The sequence below is a fragment of the Narcine bancroftii genome, chromosome 12, assembly GCF_036971445.1.
Source record: "Narcine bancroftii isolate sNarBan1 chromosome 12, sNarBan1.hap1, whole genome shotgun sequence".
In the NCBI taxonomy this organism is placed as follows: domain Eukaryota; kingdom Metazoa; phylum Chordata; class Chondrichthyes; order Torpediniformes; family Narcinidae; genus Narcine; species Narcine bancroftii.
In genome coordinates this window covers 94976685-94994037 of record NC_091480.1, presented here as the reverse complement: position 1 = coordinate 94994037, position 17353 = coordinate 94976685, and the positions used below count along the sequence as shown (strand labels likewise).

The 17353-nt window shown below is 42.7% G+C and overlaps 1 protein-coding gene across 3 annotated transcripts in view; it reads right to left on the bottom strand.

Moving 5' to 3' along the window:
• fam171a2a (family with sequence similarity 171 member A2a) overlaps nt 1-17353 on the bottom strand; it is a 209944-nt gene that overhangs the window by 67283 nt on the left and 125308 nt on the right. For all 3 annotated transcript variants that reach the window (XR_011347028.1, XM_069904843.1, XM_069904844.1), the window contains exons 4-5: nt 6610-6762; nt 4082-4258 (exon numbers count right to left, since the gene is read on the bottom strand). Coding sequence is in view for 2 of the 3 variants with exons in the window: in XM_069904843.1 (XP_069760944.1) it covers nt 4082-4258; nt 6610-6762 (330 nt within the window). In the remaining variant the exon portion in view is untranslated. The remainder of the gene's footprint in view (nt 1-4081; nt 4259-6609; nt 6763-17353) is intronic.

The following is a 17353-nucleotide window of genomic DNA, read 5'->3' as shown; positions in this document are numbered from 1 at the left end:
GTCTGTGTATACATATCTCTGCATACGTGCCTGCCTGTGTATACGTTTCTCTGTATACATATCTGTCAGTGTATATGTGTCTTTTTGTGTATACATGTAGCATAAACCTGTCATTTGGAATTCAAGCAACTGGCAACCTCAAGCAACCAGCAAAAAAAAAATTGCAGAAAATAAATGGGGAGAAAAAAATGCAGAATTTAAAATTGGCGCGCCTCGTCATTAGTTCTCCATTCACACAACAAGCAGTCTCAAGCAACCGAAAAACTCTCTTACCTGATATTTACCAATCTCCGTAGATTCTGGATACACATATATTAGATATCCACCAGTATATAAAGTCAGAACTTTGATTGGAAGTACATTAAAAAAAATGTTATAAAAGATCATGACTTTTTTCTTTCGTAAGGTTCCAGTAGAATACTTACAGAACAACAGAAGGATTTGAGTCATGATTTTGATTATGTAACAGCAGAGCGTTGCAAGTCAAGAAATTACGTCCTTTCAATGAAAGCGTGAGCTTGTATTCACACAGAGATTTGTGCATTCATTGTAATGTTCTTAACTACACTGGAGATAATACAATGTCAAGTTGCTTTAAAACCATCCTGCCACAGTAGAAAAACGAGACAACATTCTCCAAGACCATGGTGCTACATAGAAATGACACAAAACTACGAGCAGCGCAATAACAGAAGCCATAGGTCCAAAGAGGCCACAGCGAGCGACTGCCGCTGCGTCGCCATCTTGGGCCTTAGCTGCCACTGCATCCCTGAAGGGCAATAAAACGTCTCAAAAATTTCTCTTTCACTAAAACTACAATTACCCAAAACAACTTTAAAATAGTGCTACAATCCATAGATTTTTCAAATGCTAGGCAATGGGTACAGTAAAGACAGGATGCAATATCATTAGACTTTAGATGTTAAAACATGCAATGTAATGCAGGAGAGAGCACTGCTCTGTCGATATCCCTATCTCCTGTACCCCACTTATCACTGGGCCTCTGCAGGAAGCTGTGAATTTTAGATACCTAGGTTTTGATCATCTGATGTTGCCATCTTCCACCTCTCCCCTTGCCCCTAATTGTTTAAAACCTGCATTATTAATCAAGATTTGCTCATCTATCCTAATACCTTCTTACATAATGAAGTGCCTTGGAAGTATTAAGCTCAGCACAGATATGACAGTATCCAACCCACGCGGAGTTCCTTACTGAACAAAAAAGCAGCAAGAAGGGCTCCCCCCCCCAATCGAACTAGCGCAGGAACACAGTTTAGTAGCTGGATTATTGGGAACGATCTGTGTCCATGTTAAATCACAATGTATTTAGCTTGTGTTTCCATAACATCTAAAATACTTCCTGAGCAGCTGACACAGCTGAAGAAGCAATTATGTCAGATAATCTTCATTTCAAGAGTGTAATGAAGTGTGTAAAGTGGAGCTCTGTAATGTCTATTTTCTTTTTGCTGATCCCCACAACTCATCTCTCTATCGGCCTTCCGCTCGCCGGGAACATCGCTTGCTGCACCGCAGAAACTGCGTCAAACTCAAAGGGAAAATGAGGCAAAGTTATTCAAATCAATGTGCAGTCTCAGTGGTGTTCTGGGTAATGATATCAACATGGCGACCTGGCTAAATACGACGGATTAAACAAGGGAATGTCAGAGTGCTGCGGGTGGGGCCTGCTACCTCACGGCTCCAGCCAGGCAGATTCGATCCTGATCTCCGGGACGGTCCGCAATTTGCGTGTTCTCTCTGTATCCACGAGGGGTTCATCTGCAGATTCCCCCCCCCACCCCCCCTTCATCCCAAGGGTATGCTCGTTGAGAATTGGGAGTGAGGGTCGGGGAGGCATTTAACAGGCACAAGAGACAGGAGAATGTAATAACATTTCCCTGTAATCTGGCATAGATTTGGTGGGGAGAGTCACTTCCTAACTATTGAAGCGTTTCATTGAATTGTGTATTGTAAACTTTTGCTTGGTGTGCTCTCCAGCTCGTGTACTAATTAAAATAAAAGTACAAATTGTTGTGTTATTGCCAAACAGAGAAGTGCTACAAAGTAAAATCACAAGGCTGGAGAAACTCAGCAGATCAAACAAGTGTACTTCTTCTAGCAAAGATAAAGATACAGACCCGAAATGTTGGTTATGCATCTTTATCTTTGCAATTTCATGTACACTGTGTGACCTGCTAACTTTCTCCAGCATTGGGTTTTTAACTTTAATCACAGTATCTGCAGACATTTGTCTTTTACACAGTGTTACAAAGTGGAAAAAAGAACATTTAAAACAGTTCAAAGGGATCGCCTTTCACCAATGAGAGATTCACTGATGAGTGCAATAACAGCAGGAAAGAAGCTGTCCTCGAGCCTGGAGGTTTACGCTTTCAAGCTCGTGCACCCACTGCCTGACCGAAGCAGGGAGAAGAGAGTGCGACAGGGTGGGGTGGACCTTTGAATTGGTTGGCAGCTTTCCCAAGGCAGGAGGGGAGGTTGATTCGTGTGTTTGCCTGAACTAATGTTCACAACTCACTGCAGTTTCTTGCCCCTGGGGCCATCCAGTTCCCATACCCATGATGCATCCGATCAAGACATTTTCTCGGGTGCACCTGAAACATTTGTGAGAGACCCAAATTTCCTTAGGCTTCAGAAAATGTGAAAAAAATATTATGTAAATCTATATTCCACAGCTTGCTCATTAAAATCGGCAAGATTCTTATTGCTTCCTTAAGTTCTCACAACTGACTAGGCCAAGTTGTAGTAGTTGTCAGTAAAGAAAAGATTGCTGCACTTTAAGGGGAGCAGATTGAAGCAAAGGAGCCCCAAAGTAAGTGTCACGTGCAGGATTTTATTCACAACACACGAGGACTTGAATCTGGATGCCACCGACACTTTGGGGCCTGCCGTCAAATTCGATTTCTCCTTATGGAGCTAGGAATAAATGCACAGGTTGACGGGTTCAGTTAGGAAAGGGCAGGAGAGGCTTGGATGACCTCATGTTATAGAGAGAGAGTAGAGAAGGAAGTGAGAAATGGCAGAAATAAGCAGGGATGAGCTTCATCAGAAGATGGGTTAAGACGAGGGGCCAGAAATAGCACTGCTGCGATGGTGTCAGCTTGAAATTTATGCCAGAATCAAATTAGATGGTGAAGATTTGGTAATTGAGCAATGGCAGTAGCTTCTAAGATTTGCTTGATGCTAACCTGTTCCTTTTTTTAAAAAAAACTAAGAGCATCAACTTAGATAATCTTGATCACTGCAAAAATAATTAAATAATTAAACTGTCTTCTAAAAACATGTTAAAAGTTTGCATCTTTTTGTAAGTCAAACGCATTTATAATATAATTTTTATTCTGAACAGAATGAACGAGTCACTTGAAACCACACGTTTCTTTTCATATAAATTAGACACTACCCCATTAATTAAACTCTGAGACAAATACAAGCTGAATGAAATTAAGTAGCAACCATCAAAATGTCAGCCACAGATATTCTGATCCGGCTCTTGGGTTCTCAGACGACAAAAAGAAAATTCAACTGAAGAGATGTTAGAATGAGAATCTAATTCCATATTCTGAGCAAAGATAACCTGAACTTGACGCAGCTCTGAAAATATTGAGTCAACTTCCGTGCAACCTCAAGTGAATTTTTCGTCACTGAAAGTCCATTCAACAACAGCTATCTAAAATCTTACTTCCCAATCTTTGCCACGTCAGGGGAGAAGTGGAATAGTCACGGGGAACGCAAACATCTTGAAATTCCCTGACAAGACACGGACCTTCCTGCCCTGGATTCACACCACCAAACCTTCATCAACCCTTAACCAAGGTCTCTGAACACTGTATCTAAAGCATTGTACGTGTATCGTCACCAGAATGATCCCAGTGGTTCAAGGAGGCAGCTGGATTCCACCTTTGCGGAGGAATTATATTCCAAGAAGGGTATTAAATGATGAAATATCATCACCCAAACCTTGAATTCTTTCTCTCTGCAGAAAGTTTCTCGAGTATATATATATATATTTTTTTTTTGGTTCAATGAAAACTAGTACATGCTCCCCATCTCAGCGAAGGCAGCTCACCCATCTTCCTGTCAAACCTCCAGGCTGGGATGTTCCTCATTGTTGTCACGAGGCTGTCAGTGGGCAAAGGGACAGACACTTGAATTGGGCCTGAGACTTTGATGCTGGAGCCATTGCTGGTAAATATGTGAATACTGATTGCAGCCACGGGCATCAGTTCAATCCTGGAGCGGTTCACTGTATTAATAAAAGGGAAGAAATGCATCATTTTAGCATTGATATCAGTAACAGATAATGCTGGAAAATCAGTTTAATGGAATCCAAAATGCAAACCACCCTGCCCTCTGTATAACATATACAATGGACCTTTAAGAATCGTGTTTTTTTTAATATAAAGTAAAAAGTACGGAAGCAGGCCACTCCAGCCCATGACCCCGTGCCACCCAATCAACCTACAACCTCCCTATGTTTTGAAGGGTGGGAGGAAACCCACGCAGACACGGGGAGAACATCCAGACTCCTAACTGACAGTGCCAGATTCATGGGCACTGTAGCAGCATTATGCTAACTGTACCATTCCATGCGGTATGACTTTTGATACATTAGCCACTGCACTTGGTGGTGTTACATTTGCTCCCTAATACAGGATGGTTATCCTTGTTAAAAATAATAACCGAAGAACCCAGTGTTGATGTGCAGTGCATTTAAAAGGATGTATTGAGCTGAATTTGCTGGGAACTGTGGTAAAATCAACAGTAAATTGGCCTGGCGTGGCAAGGTCCCAACATGGCAGAGAGTGTGAAGTGAAGATCCATTGGCTTGCTGTTCAAAGCTTCACAGCTCCTCAACCACGGTTCAGTCTCAACCACCGGTGCTGTCTGCGTGGAGTTTGCGCATTCCCCCTGTATCTGCGTGGGGTTCGTCTCGGTCATCCAGTTTCCTGTCGCATTCCACAAATTTGTGCATTGGTTGGCTAATTGTCACCTGTGTGCTAGGGAATAGTAGAACCTCTGAGTGGAACTGACGTTAATGTGGGGACGATAAAATGGGTTCGGGTGAGATTACAGTAAAAATGTGTTGGATGGTTGGCACGGATCCATTGGGCTGATGGATTTCCTGACAACTCAATGAAGCATAGTCCATTCATCAGTCTGACTTGGGTCCCTTCAATCTGCTATAAACTAGTTTCAAAATGCAGGACTAATCATTCTGGGAACAGAAGTAATTAATTACCCTCGTGCTCCACGAAGTCAACCCCTTATCTGTAGAATGTTTAATTCAAAGTGACAAGCGTCAAAGCCTCTTAGTCCGTCTTTTCATTTACCCGCTCAGATTGGGTTCACAATCTTGATGCTGGAGTTTTAATCCCTTCTTGCTCTGATGCAATCATGAAGAAGGCTCGCCAGTGGCTAGATTTGGTACGTCACCAAAGACTTGCACTTTTTGTTTTACAGGTGTACCACGGGGAGCATTCTGATATTGTTGCTTCACTATCTGGCTACGGAGGTGCCAATGCACAGGACGGGTAGAACTACAGTGAGCTGTGAACTCGGTCAGTGCCACCATGGGCATCAGTCTTCACTCGAGTGAGGACATCAACACTGCTACCACCAGGAAGGAGGTACAGGAGCTTGAAGACACAAAAGCAACTTCTTCCCATCTTCCATCAGATTTCTGAATGGACAAGGAACTACCTCACTTTCTCTTTCTTACACACCAATTTATTTATTTTTAAATATAGTTCACAGCAATATTTGGACCTGAGATGCTGCTGCTAAACAATGGATTTTGTGACATGTTCTTGACAATAATTTCTGATTCTATTACTGATCACCTCTGTTAAGTTTGCATGTTACATTCGTGTTGTGACAGATAATGTTATGTTTGTTTTGTATATAGATATGTTTTGGGGAGACAAATTGGGGCAGGTTTTTTAGTGTAGTTCACATACAAAGACTTTAAAACAGATCTTATTTAAAATACTGGTGTTCTGCTCATGTTAGACATGTTGGGGCCAAGAGCTTTGGAGAGTGCCCAAGAGACTTCACTAATGGATTGTTGTTTACAAAAAGGCAACAGATTAAAGAACTTGTCAGAACCACAGATTGTCTGGAGGGGAACTTGTTGTTCTGAGAGGGTCATGTGGTTTTGCAAGCAGAGAGAGTAAAACAGGCTTTCTCTGTGTGTGAGAGAGAGAGGGGGGGGGAGATTCAGTTCTGTGGTTTTTACAGTCAGCAACAGCTGGACTTAGAATTAGAAGGGGGTTAAGTTAAGTTAATAATAAATAAGTTAAAGTTTGATTCTATTTTCATGTTTAAAGATAATTAAAAGATAATTAAACCAAAGAAGGTCATTTCAAATTTACAAGTTAAATAAAAGATTAAATTACATCGGGACATGTATTGAAACTAATTGAAAATGTGTCACTAATAAATGCGCGACTATTTATTGGATCATAATTGCCATAAGGGCCTGTTCCGCGCTAAGTGCAAATGTAAAAATGCTTCATTCGGAAAGTCTGCCTGCACACAAGCACGATGGAAGGGAGAATTGGTGTGAATGCGAGTGTGATTGGTAGCATTCGGTACCTGTTTTATTAGCTTCATAGCCCACGAGATAGGGGAATCCTTCCACTTCATTGTTGGCTGTTGTTAGGAAGACAGACAGTTCACTGTACGAAGTGTTCTCAGGAAGCCCAACATTCTTACTGTGGAACTGGACCCATGGTTGGTTCTTGGCACCTAAACGAGAAGTAATCAGACTGTAATTACCAGGAAAACAAACCATCTAACACCATTACACCTCAGTGCTGCTTCCAATGTACTGAAGTGGGTGAAAAGCTCAGCAGCCTTTCTTCATCAGCCGTGTTCCTGATAGTAGTGAAGTGAGGGGGAAATTAAGTCACACAAGATGAAATAATTCTCAGGGATAAAGTGACGTGTTTTATGTTGACAAAATATAAATATACAGTTAAAAAACCCCGTTATCTGAATTCGATCAACTGGCAACTTCAAAAAAATTGCAGAATATAAATAAGGAAAAAATATGAAAGGTTAAAATTGGCACCCCATAGCAGTCAGTTTGCCAATCGTGCAACATGTAATCTCAAGCAACCAGAAAATTCACTTATCTGGCATCTACCAATCCCCATAGGTGTTGCCGGATACCAGGAAGCAATGGGGGGTGGGGTGGGGGGGTTTACTGTATTGCCAACAAAGGACTTAGCATCGCAATTCTCATAAATAATGTTGTTAAATATTTCCTGAACAACCTCAATTATTCCATCAATACTCCTCCAGGATTGACTTCATTCATTTTTCTTTAAATTTCTACTCTTACCATTCTCTATATATTGTCTTTATAAAATAAATCAATCTCCTTCCTTACATCAGTCCATGAGTTAAAGGCTGCATGTTCATCCGTCCATTGATATCAACTCTTGGATGACCTAAACCATGCTGAATAATTACGAATTCCACAGCCCAGAGCAATCCCAGCAACACATAGCTCCCCTTCTCTTCGTGTCATCATTCCGGTGGTCTCTTGCCCTCCGACACCAGGCAGTCAGCTCACAATGCCTCTCAGTCGGACCCAGTGTTTGCACTAAGTTCCTTCTTTCAATAACTTGAGGAATTTTCTCCAACAACCTGAATTGAATAAGCTTCACTGAAAAGATATTCTTTCTAATATTCTCAACTGTGAACTAAATTCTTTCAGTCTTTCTTTGCCCTACTAAGTATCCAACTAACCTGATCTCCTGTCCTCAGGATTAAACGTTCCCTTGCATGGCAATTTTAGTTATTGTACAACAAACCAGATTCCGTGAGCTTATAAAATCATCTTTACAGTGAAAGGTTTGCATGCTAATCATTTGGCTTCTATCTCCTTTTTACATTAACTGAGATAGAAAAGCGCGCACCTTTCACAGTAGGGATGGGTCTATAAGCACTCGAAGCCAACCATTGTCCGTCCCTCTGCCGTTCACAGAACATGGATCCAATTAACACCTTTTGACTGTTGGTCTGGATTCTTCCCCCTCCCATTCTTCCCCATTTCTCTCTCATTTTTAATTCAGATGCCTGCCTGTTTTGGGTTATAGCGTGAAAGGCTCAGGCCTGAAACGTTGGTAATGTATTTTACCTCCCATGGACGCTGCAAAACCAGCCGAGTTCCTCCAGCATTTCTGTGTGATTTTACAGAACATGGCATCTCTTTCTCTCACAGCAGTGAACTGAGAAATCGGCCCGCTTATTTATTTCAATATGAATCGTTAATGACAAGATTTGATCCCAGAGCACTACTGACAGCACCATTAAAACAACTTGAATTGATACCCAAAACACTGTTACAGATTTTATCTGTTACCAACGAACTTGGGCCAGAGATGGGACCTTTGAACAAGCCAAAGAAAGATGAAAGAATTCAGAAGCAATGGGGAACAAGCAGGAAAAAGGAGTTGAGACTAAAATTAGATCAGCCCATATCTCATTGAATGGGTGGACAGGGTTGAAGGGCTGAATGGCCAACTCTTGCCACACTATAATCTTAGATTTACAAAGTCTGGTGCTGACACGGGGAGATAAATAAAGTTAAATTAAGATTACCACACCCAAAGGAAAACAATACCGCATTAACTAGAAGAACTGTAAAAATACAGAAATGATTGTAATGCTTTCCACAGACTCCGTGTACCCGACAAGCTTCCTGTCAATACCACTTCGTAAATCAGTTTGAATGCAATGTTTTAAAAATATAACACTTGTTACATTTTATTGTTAATCTTTCCACCTACTTACTTTGATTAATCCTTGTTCCAGCTTGTAGCTGCGATAATGTTCAGAAAATAACATTGCTATTCCTTTTGCCGCCTTCTGCAAAGGCAGCAAAGCAGATCTCTGCCCAACAGAAGTTAATTAGTATTGATTTTAATTTAGACAGTTAACAGGCCATTTCGGCCCATGAGCCCGTGCCGCCCAATTTACACCCAATTAACCTATAACCCCCCCCGGTGGGAGGAAACCGGAGTCCAAAGGGAAATCCTCAAAGCCACAGGGAGAATGTACAAACTCCTTACAGACAGTACAGGATTCAAACCCAGGTCCCAAATTGCATATATAAACTTGTTTTAATAGAAAATATAAACACCACAATTTAATACCATTTTAATTTAGTTTTGCAATACACAAAAGTGCTGGAGAAACTCAGCAGGAGTTTTCTGTTTAACTTTAGTTAAGCTGCGTTTAAAATTTTATTTCCAAGTGGATTTAATATCTGGCAGGTATAGTATACGAACAGTGTCGAGAATCCACTTCAAGGGAAAAAAGCTTGATGAGAATCGATCAGTGTCCCAGTCTCTACACCAGAGTTCAGAATTCACTTTAATTTCTCTTTCAAAAAAAGTACAACTGTTTATTTCCACCTGCAGCCGTTACATCAGCTTCCAAGTAAATAAACTTGGAAGGTTTAATCAAAGTATAAAAGTACTTCCAAGTTTAAATGAGTTCATATATCAGCAAGTTAATCTGTGTGTTGAATACAGTTCCAACTTGCACAGAAACAGCCCACCGAGTCCAGGCCAACTTTCAAGCAGCTATTGACACAAGGCCATGCCAGGCCTCCAACTAAGGCCCAGCTATAAAGTGAAGGGAAAACATGAATTTACCTTTAATGGAGCAGACCTGAAAGGTTGATCCTGTGTTGCATTCATATCGAGTGGCGCCTGATAAGGTAAATACTCAGTTTTTCTTTCCTCCAGGTCATAGATTTAAGGTGAGAGGTCAATAGAGGTGGGGCAACTGGTGCCGTTGCGCCGCCCACCAAATTGACGTCATTCATACGTGGCGACACAGAAAGAGCCCTATAGTGAATCATGGTGGCCCCAGAGCAGGCAAGATGGATGCTTGTGATGTTTTCAGCCAGTCTTGGTATCCAGGCAGAGATCCAGCACACTCTCAGTAAGGCCATTAATGCCCCGCTCCTACGTCTCAGGGTGACAACGTCACTGCCCTCCTCTAACCACCCACAGCAGGAGTATTACATTCACGCGAGGTGGCAGAGCGTCTCCGTGAGGGATGCAGTCAGTGCCTTGGAGCTGGCCATGGCGCATTCAAGAAGGTAAGTCTCCCGACATAAGGGTGGACAAGCTCCGCCTTTACAATTGAGCTTTATCGTAGCCTACAGATCCTCCACGAATCCTATTTTGTTTTCCCCACATTCCCAACTGCTCCAGCCCCCCCCACCAGATTCTATTCATCACTTACACATCATGGACCGGGCAGCCAATGCATTTAAAAACGTGCATATCTCGTTCAAAGGAAGGCCACATATTTATAGGCTGTGAGTGTGAAGCTTCACCAAGATCACGAGCTAAGGGCTGCACTACTTACTGACACATTCACTTCATCAGAGAACTTTGAGACAGGGAAACATGCCCCTCACTCCAACTTATCCATGCCCAGTTATGCACCTGAGCTGGGTCTCATTTACCTGCATTTGGCCCACGTCCCTTTGGACCTTTCCTCTCCATACACCTGTCCAAATATAGTTGTACCCAGCTCTACCTCTTCCGCTGGCAGATTGTTTTGTTTACCCACCCTCTGGGTGGGAAAAGGTGTCTCTCATCTCCCTTTTAAATTTTTGGCTTCTCACCTTAAATCTATGACCTGGAGGAAAGAAAAACCGAGTATTTACCTTATCTATGCTCCTCATGACTTTATAAACATCTCTAAGGTTCCCCCTCAGCCTCCTATTCTCCAGGGAGAAAAGTCCCACCTTATCCTGACTTGCTCTATCATTCAAGCCCTTGAGTCCCGTTAACATTCTTGTGATTCTTTTATTGTCATGTTATTCTTCTTTCTTTCTTCTTTGGCTTGGCTTCGCAGACGAAGTATGCACAAAATTGCATTTAGGCACCGTAAGGCAGAGAAAGATTAGCTATCACCAGAAATTGCCTGGCATCCCTTACAGTCAGAGAAAGAGAAGCGGTCTCTTCAGTCAATGTGTGTCCGTGAATTTGCCTCTAACTCTCTTGCAGTCTCTGCAGCCGCATGGACTTCAGTCCAAACCATCGGCAACCACCTGAGCTCCAGATTCATACCTCTGACATAATCAGGAAGCCTTCAACGCAGGAAGGCCCTTAGGAGCCCCTCCCTGCCTCGCCACCCTCTCGCATCCCGGTTCCAATACCTGGTACCTCTTCAGCCAGTAATGATTCAAGATTCAGCAGGTCAGAGCCTGGTATGAGTGCTTTGACCACAAGTTGCCAGCACCCTGTATGGGTTCCCTGCCTAAAGTCACCAACAGCTGCTAGGCTGTGGTCACCATCCCATTGGGTTGTCTCTTCCGCTTCTCCTTCTCAAACGGAGGTGAAGGGGGGGTGGTCTCCCCATTTCTGGTGCCCTGCGCCAGTCCTCAGCTTCCCCTCGAGGCAGTTGCCAGCATAGACGCCACTATCTTGGGCCCAGAGCCCTCAATCGCAGGATTTCAAAATAAAACACCATCGGGTCCTTTGACAGGCCGCTTAAAGCCTGTACAGAGCCAATGGCAGTAGAACCCCGTGGTAGAGCACTGTGTCCTCTCCCTGCTCTCCTTAGGTCCACACCACTGGCTTTACAGCAGCTCCGGCAGGGCTGCCATTGTTAACAAGATTAGCGTTCTACATTGGGTGACCAGAACTGCACGCGATACTCCAACTACAGTCTCACCAACATCTTAAACAATTGTATCAGGCCAGCTCAGCTCCAGTACTCAGAGCCTTCACCGACGAACGCAAGCATATCAAATACCTTTTACCTGGGTCAGCACGTTCACGGATCTATGTACCTGCAATTCCAAGTTTCTGTTTTACAACACTTTCCAGGGCCGGGATTCATATGGGGTGCTGATGGCAAGAAAATGGCTCTCGAAGAGCCCCTGATACTGAAAGCTTGAAAGTATCTGATGTTTGGACCTGGTTTGCTGACAAATCGAACTGGAGTTCTGTGCGGCTGCAGAGGTGGATTCATGGGCACTGTGTCTCTGAAGGAACTCTCTCTTATTGTTGGGAGTGCTAGCCAAGGCTCTTTGTGTGTCTTGAAGGCAGGCAAGAGTTGATAAATTTGGATACTGCTACATTTTGTGCATTTAGTGTATGACAATAAAGGAGTTACAGACCAACAATCAGTAATGGTCTTAAAAAAAACTTGGTGAAAGAGATGGATTCCATTTGAAGGAGGAATTCAGAACTGAGACTGTCCGTGGTACATCCACCGATAAAAGAATGACACACCATTGCCTACAAGGACTAACAAGAGAGTCTTGGCCGGCTGCATCACAGCTGCTGTCAAGCAACGGATCGGAGGTCAATCCACAGGACCAGCAGAGGGGGGGGGGGGGGGGGGCGGTGAATCACATTAATATGATCTACTGGGATTATTGTCTGAAGAGGGCTTGCAAAATCATTAAGGACCCCTACCACCCTCTGGCTGAAGTAATTCCTCTGTGTCTCTATTCCAAGTGGACACCCTTCAATCCTGAAGTTGTGCCCTCTTGTCCTAGACTGTCTACTTCTAATCTGTCCATGCCTTTCAACATTTGAAATGTTTCAATGAGATCTCCCCTCATTCTCCTAAATTCCAATAAATATAGACCAACAGCTGTAAAATGCTTCTCATGTGATAATCCTTACATTCCTGGAATCATCCTAGTGAACCCCCATAGTTTATCACATCAGGTGTTCCTCTTGGCACTTGGAATTAGCCCCTTTCACAACGCTAAGTACACATGTGTTGAACTGGCCAAATTAGCGGGTCTGGAGCGGGTAACCTGGTGGTGTGAAAGGTTCCAACCGGGCAGGGCAAGTAAAATTCAACCGGGTTCTGACTCTTGGTAGGGGGAAAAGTGTTAGAGCCTGGCCGCATTGTGGCGGTGTAAATGGTCTATTCAAATTACCGGATACCGTTAGTGCCGACGTGCTTGCGTCAGTGTGTCAGTCACACATGGTCATGTCAGAGCGTGGCCGGCTGCGCTGTGAAGTATAACTGTGCAGTCGGCGTGGCTGTGATACCTACTTTTAATAGCTAATACAATGTAATGCTATGTAATTGTTATACTCTATTGTTTAGGGAATAAAGAAAAACTGGTCTGTGAGTTTGTCCTAAGCTTAAACAGTCTGAACCCTACTGCTGTAGATTTTCCCATGGTCTTTTAAACATTGAGTGTGTCTGTCTTATTAAATTGTGGATGTTCCCCCGCCCCCCCCCAACAGACTTTGATACATTTTGCGCATGTGTTTTATTCTCACTGCGTTTCACTGCTCCGCGAGTAGGTTATGTATCTCTCATGATGTCATCACTGGAGACGGGATCTCCCCACCCCCACCCCCTTAGATCCAGGTAAATCATGGTGCAAAAGGCTCCTCCAGTGCAGCAGGCCCGGTAAGTTTACCCGCTTCCCAGAAGGGTTGGCGGTGTGATAGGGGCTAAATTGAAAAGTCAACTCTCCTCGATGAAAGATCGTGCGCAATGCTCTCATTCTTTAAAAAAAAAAATGGGTGTTCATGCATCAGTGAAAAGCAATGGAATTTGAAGGGCATTGGCCACTAACTGCAATCAGTGGGATAGCTTAATTTTCACTTTGGGTGCGATCGCAACCTGATTCACTCAAATTGAACTTCAGGTGGACTTTGTGGGTAGTGGGGGGAAAAAATTACATAGCTCTGGTCATGACAGATCGTGACCCAAAATTTTTTCTGATCTTTTGTCTTTTTTGCCCTGGCTTATACTGAAGGTGCTAACGTCAAAATCATCAACTTGAACTCAACGGATGTTCAAACTTTGTCCATTCCTCCTCTCGATGTGTGCAGTTTCACTGCAGAGGATTTCCCTTCAAGCATCTCACTTTCCCCACAGCTCAACACTCGCCGATCTAAAACGCTGATACTAAAGTTCATAATCGAATTTTTTTTTAAACTAAGACGCTGAATTATTAAACTGCAGCTTATCCCATAACCCATTTTTGCTGATTGTTCGCTTCCAATGCAGCACTATTGTGTGCTATTCTCTGGATAGGCTGCACAGATGGATTCCATGCAGGAATCTTAAATAGGAAATCAAATCGCTTTGCATTCTGGATTTACTGCGCCTCGTCTTTTTTTTAAACCTTTGGAGATATTTCGGGACTTCAAATAATGAGTTGGGATCCTGACATCTACAAACTGGCACAGCTAAGCTGAAGCTTACAAAATTAAAGCTTTTAAGAAACACAGTTTTTCTTTCCATACAGTCACATTTTCTTCTTCAATATTTTTATTGGTTTCATCAAGTAAATGTTACATAGGTACATGATAATAAAATGTAAAGTATTAACAAATCACATTCTCCCAAAATGGTGTTAAGTCCTATGTAACATTGAAAAAAAACCCACTATACTAATTGTCAACCCCCTCCCTTTGGAGGCTACTGGCTAAACATTAAACAGTCCACTACCTAATTAAAGGGAAGGCAATCAATGGGGGGGGGGGGGGTGGGGGGGGTCAAAAAAAAGTCAAAAGTAAGCTAACTGTACAAATTTTGAAAATAATTAAGAAATGAACCCCATAAGGATACAAAAGTAAGATTCATTTCAGTAGTGGAGCATCTAAAGTCAGACAAGCCATCAAATAAAACAACCACTGAGTGGGAGTGGGAGGGACGGCATCCTTCCATCTCATTAATATGGCCCTTCTAGCGATAAGGGAGGCGAAGGCAACTACAAGGGATTGTGAATCAGCCGATTTCAGACCGTTGACCCACTTCTTCAGAAAAGAGCAAGAAAAGGACTTGGAGTCAAAATAATATAGAGTCACATTTGTACTCTCAATTTTCACACTCATCTGTGGTTTTACCCAGAGCTGCCCCGCTGGAAACCACTGGTCATGGGCATTCTATGTCCAGTGATCCACAGTCAAACTCCTTCCACTCTACAGCCGTCCTCCCCCACCTTTACCTTCAGGAGTGATACATGTTCCGAGAAAACAGGCCCATTGCGATTTTCTACAACGCAAAGCCACATCATCATTCAGCAGACAAGACAAAAATGTACTTTATATATAAATTCCACATACACCCCACAAGAGCAAATTTGATACTGCATCTTAAATTTATGGAATTCTGCAAGGGTGAACTTCTCCCACACGAGGCTTGCTGCAGTATGGATCACTTCTCTGCAAATCACTGTCATCCTGAGATATCTAATACATCCCACTTTCATCAGTTTACTCCTTGATTTTGTTCTTAAAAACAGAAAGAAAACACAATTGATTCAGGCCTATTTTCACATTAATTGTCCATTATACCAATACATACTCCTACAACGCATTCTTCTTTGGCTTAATGCCAGCTTAAACCCTGCTTTCCAAAGCCTCCATGCCTTGCCCAACTGCAGTTTAACCAAGGTGTTAATATTGGGGTTCCACATTCCTCTTCAGTCAGGTCAAGAGAATTAGGACAACAGCCAAGGCTTCAGGGCACCTATCAGAGACATGGTGTCCATCCTCCTTTCGATTACAGGTAGTGCAAACTGCCAGATGTCAATGAATGAAAATTGCCGAGGACACTCAGTCCAGACGAGCAACAATAAAGGAACTTAGAACTCTGGGAAAGGCAAAGGTCATCTTCTATAGAAAGTTCACCAAAGATGGGAAAGTATTTCAAGATGATGCAAAGCAGTACAAATGACCCAAGTACAATATGTAGAAACAAGTTATTCTGGAATGCAGAAATCAGATATTCATTTTTTGATTAATTATTCCTATTCTTTGGCTTGGCTTCGCGGACGAAGATTTATGGAGGGATATGTCCACGTCTGCTGCAGGCTCGTTGGTGACTGACAAATCCGATGCGGGACAGGCAGGCACGGTTGCAGCGGTTGCAAGGGAAAATTGGTTGGTTGGGGTTGGGTGTTGGGTTTTTCCTCCTTTGTCTTTTGTCAGTGAGGTGGGCTCTGCGGTTAAGTGATGCTAAATATTTGAATATTATGCACAGAAGGATGTACTGATATGAAAATACTAAAAGTGAATCACTCCCTGTGTTGCATTTACAAATAATTACTGCATTTACAAACAATTACTACAGGGTTAAATGCATCATTCCAATTACTTGGACTCAAAATTAAAGTAATTACATTGGGGTGGGTATGCTTAAAGCAGGAACTAAAGCATCACAGTGTGACCCCATTTCCATGTCACTCAATGGGGCAAGTTTTCTGTTGACCAATTTTTGGGGAATTAAAGGAGTGGGAAACCTGGTGGACATTATTATTATTATTTTTAAAACCAAACCTTGTCGAAGGACACAGTTAATAAACATATGCAACTTTTCCACAGCTCCACAAGTAATACCCCAATTCATAACACTTCTTGGACTCCAATGTTACTGGAGGAGCCTGCCAGAAATGCTGCGTTCAGAGTGGATGCAACACCCAAGTCGACCTCAAACCGTTAACCCACCTTTACAAAAACACATTGCTGTTGAATAAAGGGATCTCCTTCCTATTTGTCAGCTACAGAAGGGGAATACTAACAGCAAGGAAATCTAATCAGTTGAATCCCCTCAAAACCAAAAAAAAATTATAAATGGTAGATTATTTTGAGTTCTGAGAAAGATTAAAGAGTTACTGGGAAAAGACAATGTTCTTAATCACCTGGGGCTCAGTTTGCAGTATTTTTGGCTCTGATTCACAAGATTTTGTTTGTTAAAAAAACAAAATTGGGCTGCATGGTTAGTGACGCAGTCAACGCAACGCTGTTAGAGCGCCAGCGATTGGGGTTCAAATCCTGCGCTGTCTGTAAGGAGTTTGTACTTTCTCCCCGTGTCTGCATGGGTTTTCTCCGGGGGCTCCAGTTTCCTCCCATCCTCCAAAAATGTACCGGGGTGTAGGTTAATGGGCTGTAAATTGGGCAGCATGGACTCGTTGGGACGAATTGGCCTGTTACAATCCTGTATGTCTAAACTTTTTTGAAAAAGTAATTTTGGTTCAAGTCCTATTTCTGCTGCAAGCATGAAGTTTGCACTGGGACAGCAGTGCAACAATGTCAGAGACGCTGCCATTCACATGAGATTTTATCGGTTTTGGCGGGAATAGTGAAAGATGCAGGTGATAACAGTCCAGAGATTTCTGACGTATTGCTTCTTGACACGACAAAGCAGAAATAGGGTCATCCAATTATCATGGACGATTGTGATCTACATATTGATTGAACCAAACTAGCCAGGTACCGTAGAAGAGGAATTTGTGGAGTGTTTGTCGACCATCAATTAAGGGTCCCAACCCAAACTGTTGGCTGACCATTTCTCTCCATGGATGCTGACTGACCAG